The sequence below is a fragment of the Caretta caretta genome, chromosome 10, assembly GCF_965140235.1.
Source record: "Caretta caretta isolate rCarCar2 chromosome 10, rCarCar1.hap1, whole genome shotgun sequence".
Lineage (NCBI taxonomy): Eukaryota > Metazoa > Chordata > Testudines > Cheloniidae > Caretta > Caretta caretta.
The window spans coordinates 15,662,231-15,689,253 of NC_134215.1; the positions used below are offsets into that span (position 1 = coordinate 15,662,231).

Below are 27,023 nucleotides of genomic sequence, written 5' to 3' on the forward strand. Positions count from 1 at the left end.
GTGTGTTTAAGGGGGATTAGACTCAGTTAATGGCCCAAGTTCAATTATTTTGAGGTTATAAGAGAACACTAAAGGCAGCTTTGTTCCTGCTAATGTGCAGTTTAGCAATGTGGGACCTGGTCTCTATAAGAGATGCAAAGAGAATGACATTTCAGAAGTGTAGGGAGAATCGCTACTGAAGTAGTAAGTAGCAGCAGTGTTTGAAAGGTAGGAAGTTGGGTCCATTTCTCCCCCGGCCACAAAGAATCCTACCAGAGGGAACTCACCAAAGAAAGCTGCCCAGAGACCTCCTTGGTGAGTTCCCCCTGATGATTGTGGGAGGCTCTGAGCCTGTGCCTCAGTGGTTCTGGCCACAGTCATTGACAGCCAGGCTACCAGGGCCTCCGCCCAGCCATAGCTACCTCCAGGATCCCTGCAGCAGGTAAGACTGTGCAGAGCAGGTGTACTATGGCCCCAAAACGTGCACTGGGCCCAGGGATGGTGACATGCAACTCCCCCTATTCCCCCTTTTCATTTAGTTAAAACATAGTTGTACAAAAACTCGTTGAGCCAGCGAGACAGGCACAAATGGCTGCTGTGTTGCTCCTGTCATGCACTTCAATATTTACTCAAACAATCTAGTATTTACATTGCAATTAAAGTATTTAAAAATGTTTCTGACCTTCATTAGCCTTTCCAGGTTGGCGGCTTCCTAGCTGCTGCAGCCATTTTCCTCCTAAGCCAGCTTTCTCTAGCTGCCACAGGGGTCACTAGAATTCATTTTGGGTGGTGGGGGGAAGGAGGGGAGACAAAATCCTGAACATACTTATCTGCACCTGTTACATATTGGAAGCATTTGCTAACATGATCTGTCCCTTACCACTGCTTGTCATGTGGGCAGATGAGAGCCCTCAGCCTAATTCACTTTGGGCCAGTGTCTGGTTACTATTTTGTTTGCAACAATGACTTTAAATGCCAGACCAAGGCTCTAGGCCCACAGGGAACTGGGTTTTTAAAAACCAAAAAAGCAGGAAGGTTGTCACATTATTTAGACTTATCACAGGGTACGCACCATGGGTAGCACTTCCTCTGGAGAACAGCTCTCTTCCAGGTCTAACAGTTGCCCTTGCAGGCTCTCAACCCATTATCCTTTTGCTTACCTTGCACCCCCTCTCTCACTTCAGGAGCTTCTTTGTGACTCGGCCCTCCAGCCAAACTCTGTGGTTTCTCCTTCTGGGGTATAAAGTCTTACTGGACCTGTTGATAAGGCCAGTCGTTCTCAACCTTTCCAGACTACCGTACCCCTTTCAGGAGTCTGTTTTGTCTCACGTACCCCAACTTTCACCTCACTTAAAAACTACTTGCTTACAAAATCAGACAAAAATATAAGTATCACAGCACACTGTTACTGAAAAATTGCTTACTTTCTCACTTTTACCATATAATTATAAAATCAATTGGCATATAAATATTGTACTTACATTTCACTATGATACTTGAGCATGTTTTTCAATTGTGAGCTTTTTCTGAAACCTGAGCCCCAGGCTGCAGGGCTGAAGCATGTAACTTAGTTTTGCGGGGCCCCCTGTGAAATGGGGACCCAGGCAATTGCCCTGCTTGCCACCCCCTAATACCAGCTCTGCACTTGCAATCCCCCTAAACCCATCCCATGACCTCCTTGGGCACTGAAACTCCCAGGTTGAGAAACACCATTCTAGATGAGTTGAGTACACTCTGGAAGACCTCTGCATACCTGCAGGTTGAGAACCACTGGTCCAGGCTATGCCACTCCATCACTGGCGGGTAGGGGAACCCAGGGCCACCCACTACTCCACATTCCACCCCAGGGACCCTGCAAAACACCATCAAGGTCTGCTCAGTCCCCAACCTTGCTGCTCTCTCCCTGGGCTGCTGCCTACGCCACCTCCCACTTGGGTTGCCAACCCTCCAGGATTGTCGAGTCTCCAGAAATTAAAGCTTAATCTTTAATTAAAGATTATGTCTTGTGATGAAACCTCCAGGAATACATCCAACCAAAATTGGCAACCTACCTTCCACAGACTGTCTTCTCTACCTGCTCTCTCCTGGGTATGTCCTCCACGAGGGCCATGCTCCCAGGGGTTTAATTCTTTCCCTGGGTGCCTTCCTGCCTTCTCTAACACACAGAGGAGGATGGTGGCAGACTTCCTCTCTGCAGCCATTGCTGTTGCCAGCCCACACCTGCTCACCTGAGCTTCAGCTTTGGCTCAGGAGATGCATCTACAGCCTAATCCCCTCCTGTGTGGCCTATCACACTAACTGGATCTTTCTTGGCTTCCTGAACTCTTTTAGGGCTGCTGTGGGTGGATACCCCATCACACTTGTGCTTCCGCAAGTTCAGCAGTTCTGGGCTTTACTACCCAAGTCTGTTGCTAGGAGAGGTACCTATGATTTGCCAGACCAGACCACTGAGCCATCAAGTCTGAAATGCCACCTCTTGGCCAGGATTGTCCTGGAGTCTCCAGAAATTAAAGCTTAATCTTTAATTAAAGATTATGTCATGTGATGAAACCTCCAGGAAAACATCCAACCGAAACTGACAACCCTATGGCCTCTGGCAGACACAAACATCTGGGGTGATATCCTGATACCACTGAAATCAATGGGAGTTTTGCCACTGATGTCACTGGGACCAGGATTTCGCCCCTGCATCAGAAGAGGTGGGGATGCATAAATGAAACATGCATTCGGAAGTTCACTTGTTGTCTGGGGGAAATAGTTTTAAGCAGTTGATTGAGCTCTCTGGGCAAATCCTCTATCAAAAATGAATACTAGCAGGTCTGCCACCTCTTTAAAGAGTCTGAATCATTGCAAGAAGGCCTTCCCTGTGGACAAGAGGTGACCTCAGCAGGTCTCAGATTGAAAGTCTACAGTTTGCCCTTGAGGCTACAGGCTCCTCCACTTCCACTTGCTGATCGGCTGAGGTGCTGGCTCCTTTCCTTCTGCTTCATCAAGCAAAAAAACCCATGAAAGGCCCTCAGCACCTAGCAGATTTCCTCCTTTTAGCAGTCTTCTTCTGCTAGAGAGAGAAGAGGTTTTGTTCACTGAAACCTGGTTTGCAGTAGATAAGAGAAGTGAGCAGTTAAATTTTAATAAATAATCTCTTCCCATCCGTCTACAAAAAGAGAGCGCAAGTGACAGAAAATACCTTGATTGGACAATGTTATCCATCTCCCCCAGTAGAGCACGGTACTAAGCTAAACTGGAGATATTACAGGCATTTGTGGGCACTGCACAATGGAAGATTCTAGCCTAGATGGCTCAATGGTCTGATCTGCCATTCAAATCCCTGTGAGGGAGAGATTAGTTCAAAACACCTCTCACTAAGTAATGGGGTTTTTTTGGGAGGGAAAAAAGTCGTTGGGAAGAACTCAAGTTGAGGCGGTAGAATCCAGCCCCTGCAGTTAAGAGAGCGCAGTGTGTGAAAAGCAACATTCATTGTTCCCTGTTGTATCAGCAGGTAGCTACCGCAGAAGATGAAAACGTGTCTCTCTCACAGCCGGTCTCTGACACTTTACATATTCCAGATAAAAACATTATCACACTACCGGTCCAGTGGAATAAATATCACATTACGAAGTCTCTCCACACTGCACTAAGCATTAGAGTAGGGAGAACTCATAGGGTCTCTCTACATTGCATGGCACCAACGCTGAGGCCGGGTCAGTCGACTCGGGCTCGGGCTGCAGGGCTTAAAATAGCAGCGTAGATGCTCAGGCTCAAGCTGGAGCCCAGCTCTCAGACTTCATGAAGGGGGTGGATCTCAGAGCCCAAGGCCAAGCCTGAACTGCTACACTGCTATTTTTAGCCCTGCAGCCCGAGCCTCACGAGCCCAAGTCAGCTGACTCAGGCCAGCTGTGGCCATGCCACAAGTCTTTTATAGCAGTGTAGACACACCCATAAGGGTCAGAACTGCTTTCTGTTGCACACAGAGCACCTTGGGTTGCCTGGGTTCTTTACACAACACACAGTCAACCTGTGGAACTCTTTACCAGGGGCTGTTGTGAAGGCCAAAACTATAATGCGGTTCAAAGAAAGAACTAGAGAAGTTCCTGAAGGATAGGTCCATCAATGACTATTAGCCAGGATGGGCAGGGATGCAACACCATGCTTTGAGTGTCCCTAGTCTCTGTTTTGCTAGAACCTGGGAGTGAACAACAGGGGATAGATCACTTGATGATTGCCTGTTCTGTTCATTCCCTCTAAAGCACCTGGCATTGGCCACTGCCGGAAGACAGGATATTGGGCTAGATGGACCAATGGTCTGACCCAGTATGGCCGTTCTTATGTTCTAGGGAGTCTCTGCAGCTGTTCTCTTCAACACCCCCTGCAAAGGATCCACCAATCTCTCCCTCACTCAGCCTGCTTCCCCCTTGCACTACCCTACTCTGTGGGGACAAAGGTAGGGCCCATGAAGCTACATCCTGTGCAAAAATGAGCACCTAAATCCTGCCCTTGCCCCCTCTGCAGCATAACCACAACTGTCCGGCTAACATCAGCACTCTATGGCCATAGGTGGAGACAGTTGTTACATATGCTGTACGTGCAACATTTCCAAACAAAGAAATCTTAGCTTGGGGGGAGGCGAAGAAGAGCAGGGCTAGGAGAAATGGAAGTTTTTATTCCAACTTTTTTTTTAAAAGTTTCTTTTCTTGTTTCAATATCTCCTGTTTCATTTATTGTATTTTATAGTACCTAGCCCAGAATGAATCCTAATTGATTACAATGCAGGCTTTATTAGCAGAGTTCATTTTAAATGCACAGATTATCATTGTCCAACTGGTAAATACACAAAACATTTGTTCTGCAATCACATCATTTTTGCAAAGATCACAAGTGAACTAACTGTAAAATATTTATAATACAATAGCATCCAAAGGGTCCAAATGGAACTGGGATCCCATTGGACTGGATGCTGTACAAAGACAAGCTCCTGCCTAGAAGAGCTTACAATCTAACAAATCTCTTTTAAGGTTTCTGTTAAAAGGCACTTTCAAATATATATAATGCAACAAGGATCACATTAATTATTGTGCATTTTAAGTGTACTTGTAGGACCGTGACCCAAAGCCCACTGAAGTGAATTAGAACCTTTCCATTTACTTCAATGAGTTTAGGGCAGGGGTTCTCCAAATGTGGGTTGGGACCCCAAAGTGGGTTGCAACCCCATTTTAATGGGGTCACCAAGGCTGATGTTGGCCCTGGCTCCCAGCAAGTCTGAAGCCCAAGCCCCACCCGCCGGGGCTGAAGCCAAAACCTGAGCCTCACCACCCCGGGCTAAGGTTACATGCCCCCACCCACGGCACATAGCACCCCAATTTTTGTTGTCAGAAGTGGGTCACGGTGCAATGAAGTTTGAGAACTGCTGGTTTAGGGCATTTAGGATCTGATCTAAGGCCATTTTGTTAGATAGTATTCATACCTGTTCGATCACACTAATCAAACTACTCAAAATATGTTTCTATTGTCATTAAAATTGTTCCTCCCTCTGAGTAGCAGGATATTTAAGAATTCAAGGGGAAAAAAATCCAGGTAATTGTGGTTAAAGAAATTAGTCCTGCTATCCAAACATCAGGTCAGTTAGATATGTCCCTCCAGTAGCTGTATACATTCCAAAGTACCGTACCGGGCCATAAACTTCATTATTTCTGCACCAAGATTCCCCATTACATGGTGTCACTTCTGGAGGAATAGAAGTTACAGCCAGTATTTTCAATAATGACTAGTGATTTAGGACATCACTGTTGGGTGCCCAACTCGAGGTACCTTATAAAAAGAGTAATTTTCCTAACGGGCAGAGCACCCCCTCCCACTGAAAAATAATTTGTTTATAAAGCCTGCCCTGCAAAAGCAATCTGGGTGTTGAACAATCAAACAATTTCTCATTACAAATTAAAAGAACACTCTGACCTCAGGAAAATTACAAACAAAGCAGGTAAACAAAAACTATAAGAACACAGAAGGTGTTTCAAATCGGGCAACCAAAATCACTAATCTCTTTGAAAAGCCTGACCTACAATTTAGGATAATTTCAACAAGAACTATGAGATCTAGCCACTAAACATTTGTCTTTCCAAAAACAAACAAAAAAGAAACCCACCAGCAGGAAATAACCCCTTAATCCTCTAAATGCTGAAATATACAGGAATGTGTGGAGAAGAGAGAATGAGGCCAGTAGCTAACTTTAGCTGCCTTGTCTGAAGCTGTGAATTTGTGTGGAGTATTTTTTTAGCTGTTCATCGTGTTCCTCATCGCCGTGTTGCTGTTGGTAATGCTGGTACAGTTTGGAGCTATTGGCTGCCCCAGTTCCTTCTACAGTTGGAAGGTGCCCACTGGACATATGGAGTATGGTGGAAGTCAGTGATTTAATGTAATTTTTGGCTAGTGTAAGAGTCTCAATTTTAGAAAGTTTATTCTCAGCTCTCACATGAGGGATAACCTCCCGCAAGGCCTGGAATGCATTATTGAGCTTGTGCATTCTCTGCCTTTCCCGTTCATTGCTTTCCAATCGCCTCAAGTGTCTGTCTTTGTTGTTCCAAGCATGTTTGGCTTTGACTGTACCAGTCTTGTTGCTCTCATTGTTTCTGCCATTTCTCCTTTCTTTGTGTCGCAAACATTTCACCGGTTCCTCTTTGCTCAAAGTTGTCTCCCCAAGAAAGGCTTCTTTATCAACAGCAAGCCTGTGCTTCGTTCTTTTGCTTTTGGTCTTCATGTTTCAGTAGATGATGGGGAAACGTCACCCAGCCTGTTCTCCCACTAAGTTAATCTTCTGGTACTAGCCATCAACATGCTGCAAAAACATAACATCAACATCTTCAGCTATCGTTACCTTTCATACTGAACAAATGGAAAGTCATTGTGCTGTTTTGCTTTGTACCAGCATCTACCTGCAAAATACTGTGAAACTACCAGCTGGATCTTTTATTTGTTAGTATATGTTTTACTGATTGTTAACATCAGACCATCTGGGCTCTGTGGATGGAAGTAGGGCCCCTGGAGAGGATCCTTTTAACCACAGCACGTGGGCAGTGGTGGTGGTGATGTATTTGCATCTTGATTCATGCATGTTAGTGGGACTGGGGGGTGAGGGGAAGAGGGAGGGAGCCTGTACTACATCTGTTCTTAATGTACTTGCTTTGGATTTCAGTCTCCAACTGGCAACATACATTGTCTCATTTGTCTGATTCAGTTGGCCTCTGTTTGGGGCCCCTCCCCTCTAATTGAAGGGGAGGCCACTGTAGTTCTCTGTGGCGAGATCCTCTCCAGGTTCATTCAGTCCTTGGCCTCTCTGCTGAGAATGCCAATGAGCATGCTAAAACTGGAGCCAAATGAGTGTTTGACATGGGTTCCTGTCCACTAGAGCCTGTTGCTTTCAGTCCAGTTCCATTTCACATATGCCACAGGCCAACTGAAATGACTACAATGTGACAATGCTGATAACCACAGAGTAAGGCATTACAAGGAAGATGGACAATGGGAACATTTGGCCAAGTTCTTCTCTTGGCTACAATGGTATCGCTAGTTTAAGTGAGAGAAGAATCTGGTCTGTCTTGAGCAACTAGAAATAGAACAATATTAAAAAAAAAGTGACTGCAAACATTGGTGAGCCAAGTCTGTTCCCTTAAGCAAGAGCTGTCCTGAGGGAAAACAGGAAAGGAATTTAAAGGCTGGACTGAGACGCAGCATTTCCAGTTTAGAGATCTCAACAGCAAAAAGAGGTCTTTGGCGTCAGCAAACCAGAAAGTGAGAAGCACGACAGGAGCATGACTGTCAGTAAAGGCTTAGTTATAAACTCCCTTTCCTCCCAGCTCCTGGCACCCATTCCTTATGAGCTGAATCACATCCATGTGCATGCACACAGAATTGATTTGGGACTAGATCCCTGGATATCCAGCTCCAAAAAAGGCAAGTCTCTTCCACTGGAGCTAAAGGAAAACTTGTGAGAGTAGGAGGTCCTGTTTGTGGGCAGCAGCACGCACTCACATCGCAAAGCCAACACATTATGCTGTCCTCTGAATGCCCCCTTTCTCTTCCCCCCCATTCCTTTGAGTGTTGCTCTCTTGCTTCCTCTCACAGCTCTCCCAACTTCACCATATGTCTCCCCACCTTCTCTTCGTGCCATCCAGACAACTTTTAGGAGCCATTAACTCAAATTTGTATTCACTTCTCATTCACAAGCCAATGCCTTCCTATTTGTCATTTGCTTTTAGTCTTGCCTTTAAAATGCCAGCTGTGTCAGTTTTGTCCACAACCGGTGGAAGGCTCAGATTGCTCCTCCTCATTGATGGTCTTCCCAGCTCTCTTCCAGGGACACCACCTTGCTATTTTGGACTGCTGCAGTTAGAGGAGGAAGGTTGGCTGTTATCAGCACCCACAGTGAAAGCTCCTGTATGGTGCAGCAGCAGCAGAGTTCCCGCTGCTCAGTGAAGACTGGCATGCTGGCAGCAGTACCTCCTCCCGCAGTGACAGTAGCAGTGCAGGAGGGGGAGTGGGTTGCAGCCTCTCTTCCTTCACCAGCTAATGGCCAGGGTATAGCCATTTTGACACCCAGTATAACAGCAATTTCTACACCTCCCAAGTCAATAATCCAGCCAACACTGGCAGCATGGCAGAGTCTAGTCTTCCTGTGCCACGGGACAGGGCACCTGCACAGGTGCAGCAATGCCCCTTCCTTCCAGGCTGACGAGCCATTAGACAGTGATGATGCAGAAGCACCCTCTACCTCCACTTTGTGACAATGCTTGGTTCAATGGCAGGCACCTGGCAGCAGCCCCCCCTTTTGCTGATGACTGGTATTAATGGGGGGGGTGTCCATTTAAAATATTTCTGGTGATGCACTGAAATGCGAGTGACTGGAGAGTCGGACTGCCGTTAGAGACTGGCCACAGAGCTTAACTCCCCTCCTGGAAGGACAGGAGAGATGCACCACCATGCCACATCACCACCTCTTGCAGTAGAGGGTAAAACTGATTGAGGATGCTGGGAAAACCGACATCACCACCGCCGCCACCTAGGAGCATCCTCAGCTGCTCCTTTCTCCGTGTTCACGGTGTTCCAGCTGCCCTGTGCCAGCTACTCTGGCCGTTCTTTGGATTCATACCTCATCACAGGGTACTCAAGTTTTCCACAGAGGACCTATGCTCACCTCACAAAGTGGCTTGATTGGGGGCCTCCAGCCCAAGGCTGCCAGGGGAGCAAGACAAGACTGCATCTCAGGTTTCACCCACCAGCCCCACACCATGCTGCCTGAGAGTCATGGGCGCCTGAGGAAAACAGCTGGAGGACAGGGCTGATACTGGGGAAAAGAAAAACCAAAGCCAGGCCAGGAGAAACCTTGGAGCTTCTCTCTCTCGGAGAGATGGCAAACCAGAAGTAGGATGGAACAGTGCAAATAGGAACCAAGGAGAGCAGCCAAATCCCTACCTCCCCTGCAGAAGGCACTGCCATTGGGAAAGCAACCAGCTGCTCCTTGACAGACACCCACCTTCCTGGACTGGGGTGGCAGCCAGCAGAGGCAAGGGGGGAGCTCCTAGGAGAAGAGGATTTGGCAGATTAAGGGGAGCAGGGAGCCAGGTGGAACCAGTAGACTAAGGATAGCAGGTGACTGTAGGGTACATGAAGTGGTTTGGGGGAAGGTTGTTTTCAAATACAGCTACACACGCCAGACCCATCCCCTACCCACCCCCAAACCCCTCGTCCTATAGCCCACAGTCCTGTAGTGTCACTGGACAGGCTCGACACTACCTCTAGGGGAGACGGGGAGACAGTGGGGATGAGGGAGAGTCCTGGCGGGAGTTTGGGGTCAGCAAGGGGGGGCAATGGGGGCTGGGGCAGGCTAGAGCAGGAGGGGCTGGGGGTAGGAGGCCGGTGGAGGCGTTCAGAGCTCGCAGAGCCGGAGGCGAGGCGAAGGCTAGCGAGGGAGCAAGCGGGCAGGCAGAGGAGGAACTCGGTCGGGGCAGCGGGGGACGGCATAGGAGAGAGCGACCGGAGAAAAGACCTACCGAGGGCGCAGGGAGCCCCCAGGAGGGACCGGAGCCCCGCGGGAGGGCTCCAGAGGGAAGGCGGTGGGCACGGCGGGGTGGGAGCGGCCAGTGCAATTTCAGACAGCGGGAGCCCTTCCGCCACTCCCCGAGCGGCCCTTTGCCCCCCGCGCCGGGAGCCTGGTGCCCGGCACGCGTACCTGGGAGCCGGCGCGGAGGGCGGGACGCCGGAGAAGGGCCGCCGGGCGAGCAGCCGCTCGCAGGTGGCTGAGACGCGTGTGACCGCAGCCCGCCCGCCGGGCCTGGGACACGTCGCTTTAGCGGCGGAGCCAGCGGGAGGCGGAGCCCGGCGCAGCAGGAGCGTCCAGGCAAATCCCCAAGGGAGGCGGAGGCGGGCGGGCGGGGCTGCCCGAGGTTCCGCGCCACCTGCACGGGGGCAGAGGCGGGACCTTAGAGCCGCGGGGCAGGTTGTTGTTTCCACGGGGCAGCGCGGCGAGAACGTGGGTCCTTATCGCGCGGGCGTCCTGCGGCACAGAAGGCGGCATTGTGCGGCCCAAGTTAAGCGTGAGATGGGGCCCCCCTGCCCTGTGAAGAAAAGCCCGTTTGTCTAAGAGGTTGGAGAACTTGTTCAAACACAGCTTAATCCATATGAAAACAAAACACCAGGAAAGGTGCCCACATCAGTGCGGCACAGGGCTCTCTCTTCCTGCAAACATTGTGTCAATTCACCCGAGGACAGCTCCAGCTTGCAAACTCAATGTTCCCAAAGGTCAGGGGTTTTTAAATTATTAAGAGGCTGGGGTACGCGGGTTCTGCTCTGTGCTGCAATTCCAGCTGGTCACCGAGACTGCGCTGGTTTTGGATGGGTCAGCACTCTGGGGGGCTTCCCCTTCAACACTCGGGTGCTGCAAGTGGGACTGGTGATTCAACAGGTAGAAACTCTTCCCTCACAGTCAGTACCGAAACAATGCTCCATCCAACAGGATCGCCGTTGGCACTCTGCTGCGGCAGCCTCTCCGCCAGAGCACAGATAATGAGGTCATCATGACTACTTGTCATTATAAAGGAACAGGCTTGGCAAGCTGGTCAATCGACCTATTTGTCCATGGTTAAATATAGTCCAGTGTTCCAGCAAGAATTCCCTGAGGTAGGTGGTGGCCTGCTTTTTTGACTTCATGATGGTACTATTCCATCTTTTCTTAAAAAAAAAAAAAAAAAAAAAAAATTGTTTTGCATTTTTCTGAACTAAAATAACCCACTACACTAGCTTTTTAATTATATATAATTAGGCATAAGAATCTAAGGCTAAGCCTACTGGAGACCATAAAGTCTTCCTTTTTTTGTTACTGTTCTAATAAGTTACTGCTTTAAAATATTTGACCATTTTTGACATTTGACAATATTTGACTGGTCAAATACCCAGCCCTAGAGAGGAAGGGTGTGTGATAGGGCACTACTGGGACTTCACAGAACTGGGTTCAATTCCATATTCCACTACAAACTAACACCTTGGGCAAGTCACCTAGTCTCTCTGTGCTGCAATTTACCATTTATAAAATGCAGTGAATAGCACTTCCCTCTTCCACAATAGTGTTGTAGTGGTAAATGCATAAGACTGGGAGGTGTTCAGATACTATGGTGCTCGGGGCCATGAGATATGAAAGTGATAAAAGTGCCATGGGATCTTTAAGGGCTGTGGGAAAAGCCCCCATGTCCTAGTCAAATTTCAACCTGAGCCATTATATTTTGCCTACTTAAAGCTCCTACTATGATTTAAGTTGAAGCATCTGTTGGTTAAAATCCATGGAAGGAATTTTCAGTTGGAAAAAAACTGCATAGTTACATTTCTTAAAGGCAGATACCAAAAGATTCATATATTCCATTGTATAGTGTAACCCAGGTTATTTGTTTTCTGAAGGCTAGAATTGAAAGCATTTCTTTTAAAATTTTAAATGCATTTTAGGATTATGACAATGAAAAAGGTCTATGAAAAAGAATTATTTCTATTTATTGTGCACTTTGGGGTAGTTTTGTCACTTCCTAAACTGAAGACAGGAACACAAGTAGTGAAATTAGTAGCATAGCAACAGTTTACCATGTTAACTCTACACAATCGATATTGCTGTTCACTAAATATATGCTACAAATTCTGAAATATTATAATTTTGTGCCAAATTCATCCTCACTAAAATTCCATTTCAGTTGCATTTTTTAAAGTACAAATGTTATAATAATGGATTTCTTTTTAGAAGCTAATTATGTCATCTGTATTTAAATATGTTCACCTGTTCAATATTTTCCCAAGTTTCTTGCACTGTTTCCATTGTTCAGTCTTAGTTTCTTGCATGTTTTTCACATTGCTACAGTAGAAGAAAGAGTCAAGAGTTGCAAACACAACAAATACTTTGTGCCTATCCTGCCACATGAAAATCAAAGTGCTTTACAAACATTAAGCTTCAATGACCTGTGACTAGGGAAGCACTATCCCCGATTTACAGATGGAAAAACTGAGGCATATAGAATTTTTGGCCCACATTTTCAAAAGAGGCCTCCAACTTTATATGGCTAATGTGGGACACATAACAGCCTCATTTGAGAAAGTGATGACCACACAACTCCAATTTAAGTCAATAGGAAATGCAGGTGTTCAGCACTATGAAAGTGCCCCTAAGTTGGGCACCCAAAATCTAACGCATTGAAGGCCATTTTTGGAAGCATTGGCTCTTTTTGACTTGCTCCAAAGTCACACAAATAGTTTGCTCAGGAGCTGGAAATAGAGTCTAAATCTTGTGACTTAGAATCCTCTACCCAAGGACCCACCTTTCTTCTCACTATATGCAATTTTGGTGGTGTTGGTAATGGCAGCTTTAGAAGGCCCAGGCATAAAGAATTGTATTACTGAAGCATTTTTGAGCACTTCATTTACATTATTTTTTTCATTTTAAAATGTTTTCCATCATCATCTAAACCAGGAAAACAGGAGTTCAGAGGTTTATACCAATGCCATTCACCCCATTAATTGTCTGTAAAGGGAGAACTGATATGCAACCTCTTCACAACAAGACAGCGAGTATGTCAGTTCTACTGAGACCTCCTTATGCCAAACAGCAGGAATCCATGCCTACTTCATGACAATAGCAGGGTTTGTTTTGTTTATATAAAGACATGTACATTCATGTGTAGTCTCTGTTAAACCTTACATAATTATGGCAAAACCCATGGTGATGATTTCAGATGCTAACACATTTCAACACATTTTCACTTGAAAGATATTACTACAAATTAAATCTGTGCTGTACTTTGAACAGTGCTTCCCTGTAGAGGGTATGTGTTATGCGATGTGATGTTCAAGTGATGGCGACACATACTAGCAGAAGAGATCAGGAATCTAAAATACACCCTCTCATATAGGCTGTGTTGTGCTGTGTAGGTTGAAGTGTCTGGGGCTTCAGGCACCTGGGGAAGAATAGATGCTGCCCAGTTCCTCGTTTATGAGCACATTGATTTCACTCCCACAAGTAGTCCCACTGACTTCACTGAAATGAGGAGCTGAACAAGTACCAGAACTGAGTTGGGCTAAGAATAAACAAACACAGACATGAAGGTTATAAATATATAATTGTATTTTATTTTTGAATATTAAATAGTGTTTTTAAATTACAAGCAATTTATTGAATCACACTATGCATGGTAATCAATATACAGAAGAAATATTACAATTTAAAAATGTACACAATTGCAAGACAATTTGACCTGAAATTCCATTAACTATGATGTATTGCCAAAAACTTCATACCTGTATTAAATTACAATAGGAAAACCTCATACCTATGATTTTGTTACATAGCTTCTCATTTACAAATTGAATTAAACATTGTATATACACACATCAGTACCATTTATCATTAAGTTACACCTATGACTGTGCAAGTTCAAACAATTTAATAAAACTAATAATTTTAAGTCATATTCAAGTTTATCTGAAAAACAGGCTGCTGGTATCACAAATACTTATTTTCAATATATTTATATGGTCTTGTACTCTCTCTAGATTTTTTCATATCAAAGACTTGATCCAAAACTAATTAATATTTAAGGATATTTTTGTATGACTTAAAGCTGAAGAAGTTTTGTACACCCCATTCTTATTTTAAGGCTATTTCTTATAAGGCTAATATACTTTGATTCCACCTTTCACTAAATCCAACAAATAGCCATGTCACTAACACCTGACTTACCACTGAAATTTTAGCATAGTGCTTAACAGTTAAAAAACAAAAAAAAACCAACACAAGTATTTCCCTACCAACCAGCCCCTCATGAAAAAAGATTCAATACTACATATAAACGTATTACTTAAAATACTGATAAAAGAAAGAGGCTTGAATGGCTTTCATTAGTGCATCACCAAGGATATGAAAAAAGTGTTTAATCTGTTTGTTTCCATGGAAACGGCAGCGTACATGTACAACATGTAGCTGAAGGTTAGGGACTCGGGAAGGTACAGGTGTTTCAAATAAAAAAATTTACTTTCTTCTCACTTCATTGGCCTCTGTGTGACCGAGTCACATTTTCTCACCAAGAAATTTTTTAAATCATGTTAGCTTCCATTTTAGACTGTAGATGCGATCTTTTTTGTAAGATACTTAAGTAGCCAAATTAAGATAATGCCTTTTAGCATTTAAATAAATAATCAAGACTTTCTATTAGAGAAGAAACTAAAATGGAATCAACCCTCATAATAAACCATTGAAAAAAAACCAGATAAGGATTTCTAAAACTGAAACCATTTGGATAACTAGTGCAAGAGATTACAGAATTTAATGTATGGCCCATTTGACAAATCACCTCAACGTGATTACATTTCAGCTACTCCACAAATTTGCCTTCCTGGCATAATTCATTGTTGGAATGTGGTTTACCACTTGAACACGGTAGTAGTTTGTAATAAAATTTAACGATACATATTTCTAAAAAACTGATTACAATTTTAATCTAGTGAATTGGATTAATGAAATTAGTATCCACTGAGATTAAGGAAGTGTGGCAATTCACAGATATAACAATGATTTTTCTTTGTAATATGGCTAAAGAAACACTTTGTATATCATCCCACACACACAAATCCCATTTTGAACAAAAAATGTCTGTTTGGCAATTCATTATCAAACAGTCCATTTGGACACAGGAGTAAACTTTCATTATTATGTAAGGTTTTAAGACATGGTACTCTTACTAAAGAGAATGGGAGTCACAAATGACTAACACCCTATCAACTGAGGAAAATCCTGATGTGTTGAATGCAAGGTTAAATACTGCTCAGCTGCACAAGATCTGTTCCATAATCTAAATTCCTGAAGTTACAACAGGAACAAAAGTGAAGCTGCATCTCAATATTCCAGTCAAACTATATTAGCTTTTATTTAACCTCAGAAACTATGTTCAAAATCAAGAGATTCAGAATTAAGGCTGAAACTCCTTCTCTAACCCTGTGATACTTTAGGTGTTTCAGCACACATGGGGTAGACAATTCCATACATTCTTTGGAGACTCAGCATATGGAGTTTCATTCTTAATTTTGGATTTCCCTGCTTTTTTATTTATGGTAATATAAAAGTGTTACAGAAAAATACGAAGACTGATGAGACACCTTAATCTGGTGTGTGTTTAAGGAATTTTTAAAAGTCTGTATTACAGAACTAATAGGATGTTTAGTGTGCCACAGCCTATCATTTATATTTTAATATGTATAAAGAGCATACCACGTAAAAGCTCCTTTAAACCCATTACAGTATATACTGCAAGTGTATATTTAGAACTGGCTTTGCATTTAAAGATATGTTGAAAAATTCTATGAAAAGTTGTTGCTCTGCATGGGCAACAGCAAATTTCTATGATGTTACTCACACTGAAGTACAAGTCTCCCTGTGACTCTCAGGTTCCCTCTGGACCTGAGCTCCTCAGTAGGACAACTCAGTATCTCAGCAATTCATTTTATTTCTAGAACTAATCTCTTTCCCTTGAGGGGTATGAAAGCCATTCTAGCTGTAAGGGCCAAATAACTCTTTAAAAAAAAAATATATATATATATATATATATATATATATATTCTACTTTTTTTGTACTCCTGTCACTTAAAATCAATGCCCTGTTTTAAACCAAACTGTGTATAAAATAAAATTGCAACATCAAACAGAGCTTAACAGCTGAAAATATGTATTCTTTATGCTGCAGATGATTACAATTCTTAGCTTTTCTGTACCTAGAACTATTCAGCAGAAAAACTAGTCCTATACTAAAGCAGAGTAAACAATATTTATGCCACTAAGATGCAGTATGCTGTACAGCCAGATAGCAGTGTTGACCACAAAGCTCTAAATGCCAGCATTTTTCAGCTTTTTCCAATCTGGCCCCACATTTGCGGCTGCATAATGCATTTCACAGGCAAAGGAATTATTGCCCAACTGTATTTAGTGAGACAGCGAGGGAACTTGTTAGACAACTTATTTAAAGGATTAATTAAAACTAGCTGGATTTGTAATGGAGAGATAAAACTACGTTCACTTCACTTGGACAGCTTAATGGCAAGCTTTACTATCTTACATCTTTGGGTCAGTGCACATTTCAATCAGCACCATGGAGCCCTGGTGATGTCTTAATACAGGCCTGGACAGTTCTCTGGGTGACAAAGTATGAATGCCAATTTTCTACTGATTTAGAAGCAGGACTATTTGCATGCTTAAATCCCCAGTTGTTAATCCTAATACTCAATAGTTTTTGCAGTAATTGAGATAGAAGGATCTTTCTGAATGGGAAGGAGGCATGGAAGGCCCAAATCCATAGTCAAAAAAAAATAATTTGGGCTTCAGAATTCATAGGATGAACAAGTGAGCAGCCAGGCCTGATGGGTCAATTTTTATTAAAATTAATCTTTTTACAAAGATAACTTGCATTGAAACTGGGTTTCAGGGCCAACATATACCTCCCTCCCTCCAAAAGTAGAAAGTTTTAATGGAATGCAGAAAGGCCATCAAATATGACTAGATAGGAAGGTGCTACTATATGATCACTTTCAAGAGTGAAAATAAGATATTCACTTAATCCAAAATGGATCCCAAAGATACTTCAGACATCCCTCCCCAAATTTCCTATGAAATACAGGCACTCTCACAATTTGTAGTAGCTACCACTTTAAATGGTACTGCATGTAAGATTCCAGCAATTCTAACATAACACTCAGAAATTATGTTTGTTTTACAAGTGCAGTGCATAGCAAAGACTATAACAGTACAAAATGAACTGGTTAACTGGGCCAATTCTATTTGTCTTAATTTTCTTGAAAAAAAATTAAGATTTTGATTCTATACAATGTTGGGGAACATGGGAAGAAAAATCTATAGTGCAATTGCAGTAAGCAAAGTAATATGTAGTAAGTGATATCTTTCAGAATAAATATGGCTCACTATTGATCAACTATCATTCATACAGTTTCAACAACACAGCCACCTGTTGCACAAGACAATTATACACAATTCTACAACAGGTAGTATGTTCAATAGATAACGAACTACATGGAAAAATATAAAAAGAATATGATACAATCCCATACATAAACCAGAATGTAGTGTAACTGCTTTACATGTTTGTTACAAATAATTATCTGAATACTTCAAGTACTTGAAAACAGCGGCAGAATCATTCAATGAAAAGCAAATTGCATTGATTTAAAAACAATACATTACAAAGTTAAATACACATTCAAATTAATGTCCTGATTTAACATTGCTTTCAGTGTTTGTTTTAAGTCTTAGTATTTCTTGATTACCTGTATTTCACTCCAGCAGATCCACATAAGTTTTAGACAGAGTTTATCAGACATTAGTCCAGAGTAGGTATGTACCACATGTATAATTCCAGTGAGGAAACTTTAACTCATCTAATCTTTTTCTCCATCTTCACTGCTTCCTATTAGGAGAGGAAAAATCAGAAGACATAGGTAAGATACTTGCACATTTTCTTTATTATTTAAAAATATACTAAGGATTTTCTGTATAAGCCTTCCCTAAATTCTTTGTTAGACTTTTCCTAGAACATGACATTCTGGTTCACTTTCTAAAGTACTGGTTAAAATTTCCTTTTTTTTAAACTTTCAGCTACTCCAAAGTTAAACATGTGGCACACGCATATATAGGCACATCTGCTTAAATCACACAGTTCAATGTCACTGTTTAGGTCACATGAGAAAGTGATGTATGATCTCTAAAACATCTCTTATCAATAGATTACTAAGCAGCAAATATAATACAATGCAAATAAAACTAATATTGATTCATTTTTTATAAAAACTGAGAACCAGGGAACATCAGTGGCTAATATTTATTTTTAATCTCTTGATAAAATATTGTATTTATAATGATACTTTGAAATTATTTTTGAGTTTGTCCCTATTCTTATTTTATCGTTTTTTTCTGAGGCATTTTGGTACTAAAATATACAGAGGAACACTTTAGCAGAGCCAGGAATATAAAGGAAACTGCTCAGTACAGAAATAGCATCAGTACCTTAACATTACTGTATATGGGTCTACTGCTAAACCCTCCTTTAAGAAGGAAATTCCCTACCTACAACAGATCAAGTTCTAAAAAGACGTTGCAATCCCTAGCAGAGTCTCAGGGACATACTTCCTACAAGAAACTAGATTATAAAACAAATGTAGGTACTACAATAGTCTAATACTGCTCTTAAAGGTCCTTAACTAGTGAAATAAAAACAAAAATTAAATTATGGCCAGTGATGGGGCCATCATAGAAAGATTCTCAAATACTTTAGAAGCTATAATTTTTTCCTCTTTATGGGGGAGCATGGTTCCTTCCAAAGCTCCACAGAGTGGCTGCCAAGGTAGAAATCTTATTGTTTTTCCTAGAAGGGATAACGTAGTTCTCTGCTTTAGGAACAAACCCAGAATTTTGGCAGTGCATGTGCACAGGTTTTTCTGGAGAACATTTAGCAACAAACACACAATTATTTTGATCTAAAATGTTTTGAGCCCAGTATGAGAACTATTAATAAATTACTCGTTTAATCAGGAAAATCATTTAAGATCTTATTAGCAAGGAAAAAGTTATTTGGATTTACCAAGACAGTAAACACACAAATACAGGCCCCAACACCAAGATTTATATTCAATTCACCGGTTTCAGAGTAACAGCCGTGTTAGTCTGTTTTCGCAAAAAGAAAAGGAGTACTTGTGGCACCTTAGAGACTAACCAATTTATTTGAGCATAAGCTTTCGTGAGCTACAGCTCACTTCACTGGATGCATACTGTGGAAAATTGGGTGGGGAGAAAACCTGGATTTGTGCTGGAAATGGCCCACCTTGATTATCATACACATTGTAAGGAGAGTGATCACTTTAGATAAGCTATTACCAGCAGGAGAGTAGGGTGTGGGGAGAGAAAACCTTTTGTAGTGATAAACACCCATTTTTTCATGGTTTGTGTATATAAAAACATCTTCTGTATTTTCCACAGTATGCATCCGATGAAGTGAGCTGTAGCTCACGAAAACTTATGCTCAAATAAATTGGTTAGTCTCTAAGGTGCCACAAGTACTCCTTTTCTTTTATTCAATTCACTGACAGTATTTGCATTATTTACAGCTCTGCATTCTATTTTAATATAACACTTGTTCAACAAGCTATTAAGAACAGGCCTTACTTAAAAGCCAAAATATTACAGAAGTCATCAAAATATACACGGTTTACTTGAAAGAAACCTAAATCTACTTACCTCCTTGCTCAATATCTGAATCTGTAACATGTGTAAGAGAAAAACTTGCAATGTTTGCAGGAGAGATCGAGAACCTGGAATAAGGTGATGAATGTGACCAGTTTTGTTCAAGACTCCGGGAAGGTGGAGGTGGAGAAAAGTACTTTGAAGTCTGAAGAGGTGGCTTAGAACTAATGAGGTTATTTGCTGACTTAGCTATAAAAGAGGGTTCTGAAGAAGAGAAATCATCATCCCATTCAAAACCTCCACCTACAATAAACAATCAGAATTAATAAAGATATACATAATTTAAGGTAGTGTAAAATAATCAGTTTAAAAAGCAAGCAGTGAAAAATTGTACTGGATTTGAAGAGTACAACTTGGTATATCACATTCCCGCTCCATAAAAACAACTGCTTATCAGAAAATACAATTTAATTTAAAAGTGCTGTATCTTAGGGAATCATTGGGGCTACAAATGAATGCTGAAGGAAATCTGACATTACTAGCTTTCTGATGGTAGAATGTACAGGTCACAGAATAAGGGGCCTTAAAAATCCCAACATTTTCTACCCTTTCAATTCCAATCGGATGTTAGTGGCTGTTACTGAGAATTGCTATCGGAAAATATTGCTTGCTAACTAAGAGAAGTTAGGGGAACTTGTTTTCAAAGAAATAAACATTAAATTGCTAACTAATGGCTTTGAGATATATACCAATATTATTGTGGAAAATTAAATGGAATGGGGTGCAAGGTAGGAATTCTGATTTTTAAAGATTATTCTTTATTAAAAATCTTTAATTATGTTATGTTCTCTATGATAAATCATGTGGATCTATTCAGAAGTTTCCAAAATTAAGTTTTTTGATATCTCCTGGTCTCTATCTTAGTGAAGCTTAAGAAGCTACAGACTCCCATACGATCATCATGAAAAGTTTGTTTCCATGGTCAAGAGGAGCTACAACGGCCCAGTGGAAATATTACTTAAGAAAGTTTTATTTTCTCCTCTTGCTTCATTAGGCCATTGAAGCTCCTCTGGTATGGCAGGAGGAACTCCCTTCGAACAGCTTCTCTGGCTTCACCAGGAGGGGGAGCCACAGTGAAGACAAATTTTTAATTTTTAAGGAAGCATGAAGAAGTTTTACAAATTTACAAGGAAAGAACAGTGGGAAAGTTAAAACCATAAATGTCGTCCAGTTTATTAAGCAGTTACAACAGGTCACCAGGAACAGAAATACTCTGCAGGGCCAGTAAAGTCTTCCAGGCCCTAGTATGTGTCAGAGGAAAATGTCTGAGCCCTGCTAAAGAGTATCTTATAAAATTGAGAAACTGAAGGCAGTGTTGTATGGCATATTTATGAAGATTATATTCCATAAAAACACATTTAAATTGCTACCAAAGAACCCAGAACTAGGTTTTGTTTAAAATATAGAATTTTGTTAACCAGAAGTACCTTCTTCATCAGTAGAGCTTTCTGAATTTGTAAATCTGTTCAAGTAACTGAGACCTGAAGAGAGGACAGGAGTGCTAGCAGAGCCTTGGTTATTTGATTCTGTTGCACGGTTTCCCAGCTCTTTGGTTGGTGTTTCCTAAGAGAACCCCAAAAAAATTTAGTTCAATTCCATTACTATACATGTGATTTTATATATATATATATATATATATATATATAAAAATAATAATATATATATACACACACACACACACACACACACACACACACACTCAGATGTCAGCAGTTCCAAAATCATGTTATTTCCCAAACCCACTTAGACTGTACAGTCACTCTTCAACCAAGAACACAGCCAAAATTCCATTTATATATGTATTTGAATTGAAATATTATACATTGTAATCCATAGTAAAGTTGCACGGATGAACACTACAATGTGTGCCGGAAGTGTGAATTTTTAAACTCCCCCCACTGTCCTCTACTTAGAGAGGGTCCTTTAAAAAAAAAAAAAAAGCATATAGCAATGAAGTGTAAGACTTTTAGACTGACCATTGTCGTCTTCTTTGCATGAAACAATTTAGTTAACTATTTTTCATTTTCAAAATCCATCTTTCAGTTCCACCCGCCACCATTACAGTTCTATCCTTTAATAATACTTCAGGGTGAGGAAGTAAATTAGAAGTTTAGTATGGTATATGAAAAAGCTACTAACATGTAATCAGTTAGTGAAACCAAGAAATAAGAGACCAAATATTGGTAGAGATATCGTTCTAAGGTAGCAGATGTTTTTCCTCTAACAAAAGGATTGCTATTTTTTTTATGGCAGAGGCCACAGAGCAAAAGAGTCACCTCTATTTTTTTTACTCCAATATGCAATAGCCCTTTTAATATTTTTTATCCACTTCTTCACAAGCAACATTTCCAAGGCTTGACAGTAGGTCTCTATTCATTTAAAATTACCATGCTAGTCTGGGTTGCTATAAGCTTTAAAAAACACAGCTTGTTATTGTATGAAGTGAATAAGGAAACAAATGTAACCTTGGATTTTATTAAGTAGATCAAGCATTTATATTTTATTTGTACTGGATTAACTTGAAGAATCACATGTATCAGATGAAGAAAAAGAAGAAAATAATACTGGAATTCAAATACTGAACTACTCTACTGTTTTAGTTTAGGCTCATTAGATACATGTCTATCCACCCTGGATAGGTGAAATGCAGGAAAAGAGTTAGTCTGAAATAGTAAATGAAGATACTTGGACTGGAAGTATATTTGAATTCAAATACTTAAACCAGTTAAATATAAAAATGGCAATATTTCTACCAACAGTATAAGAACCGTCCTGACCTATAAAATATTTGTGATATATATTAAAAAATAGCCCAGACAAATGAAGTGCTTGTAAAAGGTGTCAAAATGACAGTCTTGAAGACCATATTCTTCTAGCCAGCACAGGTGTGGTTATTCAAGTTCTTTCATACTCTCCATGTAAAGCAAACTACATTTCACTTTATAAATACTAACTTGCACCAATACACTGCACTGAACCTTGGAATTTCAAAAGGTCCTTTTCTAATGTGGATACATGTTTATTAGTTTTTAATGAGATGAGTGGATAAGTTTGTAAAGACTTAACAATAATGAAGTCTGCTGGTATATCTTGAATCTGGGCTTTAAAATTTTGATCATGTCCTTTTTTAAAAAAAGGATCTAAATTCTAGAATCAATGCTTAGTAAGTAAGAGGTCAAGATACCTGATCAAACAGATAGACTGTGACATCATCGAAGAATGTTACTGCCTTTTTCTCATTTTTCCAATACTCAGAGGGCATGTCATGTTTAAGAGATTTTGGAAGTTTCAGCAGGCTTCTCAGATGTTTTCCATCATCTTTATCAGAAAGTATCACAGGCACTTGATGCACAGTTTCATCTTCACTGTCAGAGCTAAGACTACACATACGGAAAGTTCTCATATCATCCTCAGAATCATCACTGTTTTCATCTTCTTCATCTGCATCATCTCCATCCTCTGATGAATCAAGCCTTCCAGAAACATCAAGTTTACCAAGGTATTTTCCTTCAATATCTGGCTCTTTCAGTTTAGGTCCTTCAGTGTGGCACAAGGATTTTTCAATATCAGTTGAACCTGAAGGACTGTGTATGTTATGAATAGACTGTAAGTCTCCGCATGCAAGAAATTCTGAAGTATTAGTGCCAACACAAGAGACATTTCTGCGAGATTCCTCACATAGTTTAATTTCACCCCTATAGTTCTGTTCGGAATTCACTGCAAATATCGGAGTTTCTTTATTCCATTTGTCAGGACACACCTGCATCATTACATCTGTTTTCTGTGTCCCCAACTTGTCATTTAATTCTAACTGTGTGTCTAAATTACTGGGGTCCTGGTAATCCTCTATTTGACTGTGCTTTGACTGTATATCTCCAAAATAATAATAATCTTCAGTTTTATTCTCTATGCTAGAAGAGGTACTACAAATATCTACTGTTGGTTCTGCTGATTTGTTTACAATCTCTTCTGTTTTTTTGTCTGGCTCAGAATCATTATCAGAAAAATAAGCAGAGTCCCTGTAAGAGTTCTGATTTCCATTAGCAAAATTCTGTGTGGTTATTTCAAAGTTACTATTGCTATGTATTGAATCTGAGCAAGCTGTTTCTGCAGAAACAATGATTACTGGATTGGCTGACAAATCACTAGCATTCCTATCACCAACACCACATAATGCAGTGTCTGTGTTAGACGTATCATCAACAGTAAGATGTGAAGACCATTCTGGAGACTCCAGATTTTCAGTTTCATAGCCACTATCAGCAGGTTTATCAGGTGGCAAAAGTTTCTGCGGACTTTGGGCCCCTAAAGACTCTAATACCTCATTCACATCTAATGAATCCATGGAGTCTGGTGTTTTTATGGATTGTTCTGTAGTCTGTGAGGGAGATGATGAACTATCTTCCAACAGATTATCTTGACTTGCACAGTCTGATGAAATGCCAGATATTAAAGTCACTTCTTTAGGAGCGTCACTATATTTTTGAAGATGATTGAAAGTTTCATTGTTGTTTTCCAGTAAACCCCCATCATCCTGTTCTAAGACAGAAGACTTGTTCTGCAAATCATAGTTCATAGATTCCTTATTAGTATTTCCTTTCTCTACACCAAGGTTTCTCCCAAAAGTAATTTCATCATAATTAACAAGTGTTTCATTTTTTATTTGTCCCTCAGACTCTTCAATTTCAAGTGTGACGCCATAACATGAATCGTTTCCAGAACTTTGATTTTTGGCATTACTGGATAGTATTTCAATGGTGGCATCTTCAATGCCTTGTTCCTTTCCTTGACAGAGACTATCATTAATACTGTGAGATGAGTTTTTATCCACTCCAACATATGAAAATTTATCACCACCTTTCAGTATGGGGAGGTTCTGATATTTATCTTGTGACTTCTCATCTGTTACAAGTGAAGAAACAGAAGGCACCTGCATTTCTGCAAGTGACTGAAGCAGAACACTCACATCTTCATCTGCAGGCACATGGACATGATCTTCTTTGTTCCCAGTTTTAAAATCATCATGCAATAAAGAAAAGTCTGGTGTATTTTTAGCCAGTTTTAGCTCAATGTCCAGAGAGTTCCTAGTTGATGTTTCTGATATATTTTTAAAATCTGTTTTTGCTGATTTTGGCCTGATATCATCACTGCTATCTTTGTTAGTCAATATCCCCTTTAATAAATTCTTCTCTTGAAGAAACAGAAAGTTATCAGAGAGTTCTTCTACAGATAGCACGCTAAAATCAGACTCTCTCATATTTTCATATAAGGAAACAGCCTCATTTGCAGAAACATGACTAGAACTCTCCTTATAAGGGTAACTGACTGCTTTTGATACCTCTACACTTGAATTTAAAACTGTTGGCTTAAATTCTACATGAATATCATTTAGCTCAGTTAAGTCAAATATATTTCTGTTATTTGTCAATTCCTCTGCTCTGTCAATATCACTAAATATATTCTGGAAAGGGCTTTCAGGACCATTAGTAACATGCAAAGCCTCATCTTTAGGATCTCTGTTATAGTGGAAAAACTCCCCATCTGTGCTGGATTCTTCAGCATCAACATCCCTGGGAACCATGAAGAGAGAATTTTTGTCTTGTACAACTTCTTGATGATCAACTTCTGTTGTTAGTACAGCTGACTGATGATCAAAATTCATGCGATTGCCCCTGTCTTTTTCTTCTAACTGGATATAGTAATCACTTCCAAGAGAAAGTTTGTGAGCATCAAAAACAGGAAGCACCCCAGGTACATTAAGTGAAGCTTCCTGACCACTTTCATCCTGTGCTCCAGACCGTTGCTCTGAAAGTGACCTTTCAAAAACCTCAACTGGAAAGAAAATGTTTGTATATGCCATTGCTTCATCAGAATTCACCTGACCGCATTCATCAAAATGATCATGTTTAGCTGCCTCCCAGATATATTCAAAGCTGAGTCCATGACTTGTTTCAGTTACAGTGAGGACTTCTTCCATTTCCTGGCCAAGTCTATCTCCTGTGAAATGATCTAGGATTGGAAATGCAGAGTTATTTGATTCTCTATTGGAAGTGTTTGGCTTAAGAGCATTCCACTGCTGTTCAAAATCTATCTCAGAGTCCCTTTGGCTTTGCATGCGGAGATATGTTAAAAGTCTGTGTACTTCCTCTGCTGTTGGTCTCTTATCCGGAGGTAGCCAGCAGAACTGTAGAACTTCATACCTGTGAAGAAGAAAAGGATATTTTCAGCAGTTACAATATACAAAAATAACTGCATTCCCTTTTCATTCACTGCATGGACAGGCTACACGTTTCAGTTCATTACTTTACATCAAGCAATTAAACTCAAGAGGTTTCCTTTTTTATTAGTATACTTCGCTAAAATGCTTTCCTTATCTGTTGCAATTCCTTTTGCTTGTTAGCTAGGATCACTTTTCCAGAAATATATGAATATGCAGCTCTTCTGACTTATTTTTGATAGTATAAAAATTACAATGTTTGAGAAACCTCTAACAGTTCAGAGTTTGTTTGTTTTTAAATAGAAAGAGTCTAAAAAGAAAATTACCATCTATCAGAATATGGCTGTTCCAGATGTGGCTTAGAGAGTTTAACGAGTTTCTCTTTTATGACCTGGATTAGAACTTCTCTGTCAGAAAAGTGTGAATAAGGCTGAGCAGCATTATCAAAGAGTTCCCATAATGTTATACCCAGTGACCTGAAAAAGAGAAGTGACAGTTTTCTATTAAACAATTTTTTATTATTTGTACTGACGTACTATATAGTGGCCCTCTTGTGCTAGATGTGATATACACATGCCCATAAAAGATTAAAATAAAAGCAGGTTTGTTTTGTTTTAAATGATGCACATCAGAGCATCAAGACAATGCTACAGATGCCAGCTTTTGGCAAACCCTCCTCTATTCAAACAGCATAAAACAGGTGTGTATATATGACAGCTCCAATTCAGCCTTTTGTTAACTCAACAAAAATCAAAATCCTTAGCCTATGGAACATAAGAGCCTTAAGGGATTCTACTATAAGAATTATTTTTTATTTAGTTTCTGTCCCGGTAAGGGTCAGCCTATCCCACTGCGTTGCATTGAACAAATTTGTTTTTAAGTGTAGCATTTCTTGCTCAGCTATGTAAAATAAATGTTATAAACAAAGTCACAATGAGTTATGGCAGGAACACATACAGCAACACCTTAACCCTCATCCTATCTAAAATGTCTATTCAGAGCAATTTATCCCTT

At 40.7% G+C, this 27,023-nt stretch overlaps 2 protein-coding genes across 6 annotated transcripts in view; both read right to left on the minus strand.

Moving 5' to 3' along the window:
- Positions 1-4,734: 4,734 nt before the first annotated feature.
- BHLHA15 (basic helix-loop-helix family member a15) lies at positions 4,735-17,960 on the minus strand. Of its 4 annotated transcripts, XM_075132697.1 has the most exons (3): positions 10,020-10,314; positions 9,442-9,547; positions 4,735-6,808 (listed from the first exon to the last, which is right to left on the minus strand). In XM_075132697.1, the coding sequence occupies exon 3, from the start codon at positions 6,728-6,730 to the stop codon at positions 6,203-6,205; it is 528 nt and encodes a 175-aa protein (XP_074988798.1). In that variant the 5' UTR covers positions 6,731-6,808; positions 9,442-9,547; positions 10,020-10,314; the 3' UTR covers positions 4,735-6,202. The 4 variants fall into 4 exon arrangements, with proteins under 4 accessions (XP_074988798.1, XP_048724223.1, XP_074988799.1 ...); XM_048868266.2 differs by lacking the exons at positions 9,442-9,547; positions 10,020-10,314 and adding an exon at positions 17,824-17,960; XM_075132698.1 differs by lacking the exon at positions 9,442-9,547 and having other exon boundaries at positions 10,199-10,314.
- LMTK2 (lemur tyrosine kinase 2) overlaps positions 13,604-27,023 on the minus strand; it is a 95,852-nt gene continuing 82,432 nt past the window's right edge. For both annotated transcript variants that reach the window (XM_048868257.2, XM_048868256.2), the window contains exons 10-14: positions 26,336-26,485; positions 22,977-25,992; positions 21,220-21,355; positions 19,787-20,035; positions 13,604-17,963 (exon numbers count right to left, since the gene is read on the minus strand). In XM_048868257.2, the coding sequence (XP_048724214.1) occupies positions 17,935-17,963; positions 19,787-20,035; positions 21,220-21,355; positions 22,977-25,992; positions 26,336-26,485 (3,580 nt within the window). In that variant the 3' untranslated portion in view covers positions 13,604-17,934. The remainder of the gene's footprint in view (positions 17,964-19,786; positions 20,036-21,219; positions 21,356-22,976; positions 25,993-26,335; positions 26,486-27,023) is intronic.

Coding starts and splice junctions, on each gene's coding strand:
- BHLHA15 (XM_048868266.2), bottom strand. CDS start 6,730: ATGAAGACCAAAAGCAAAAGAACGAAGCACAGGCTTGCTGTTGATAAA.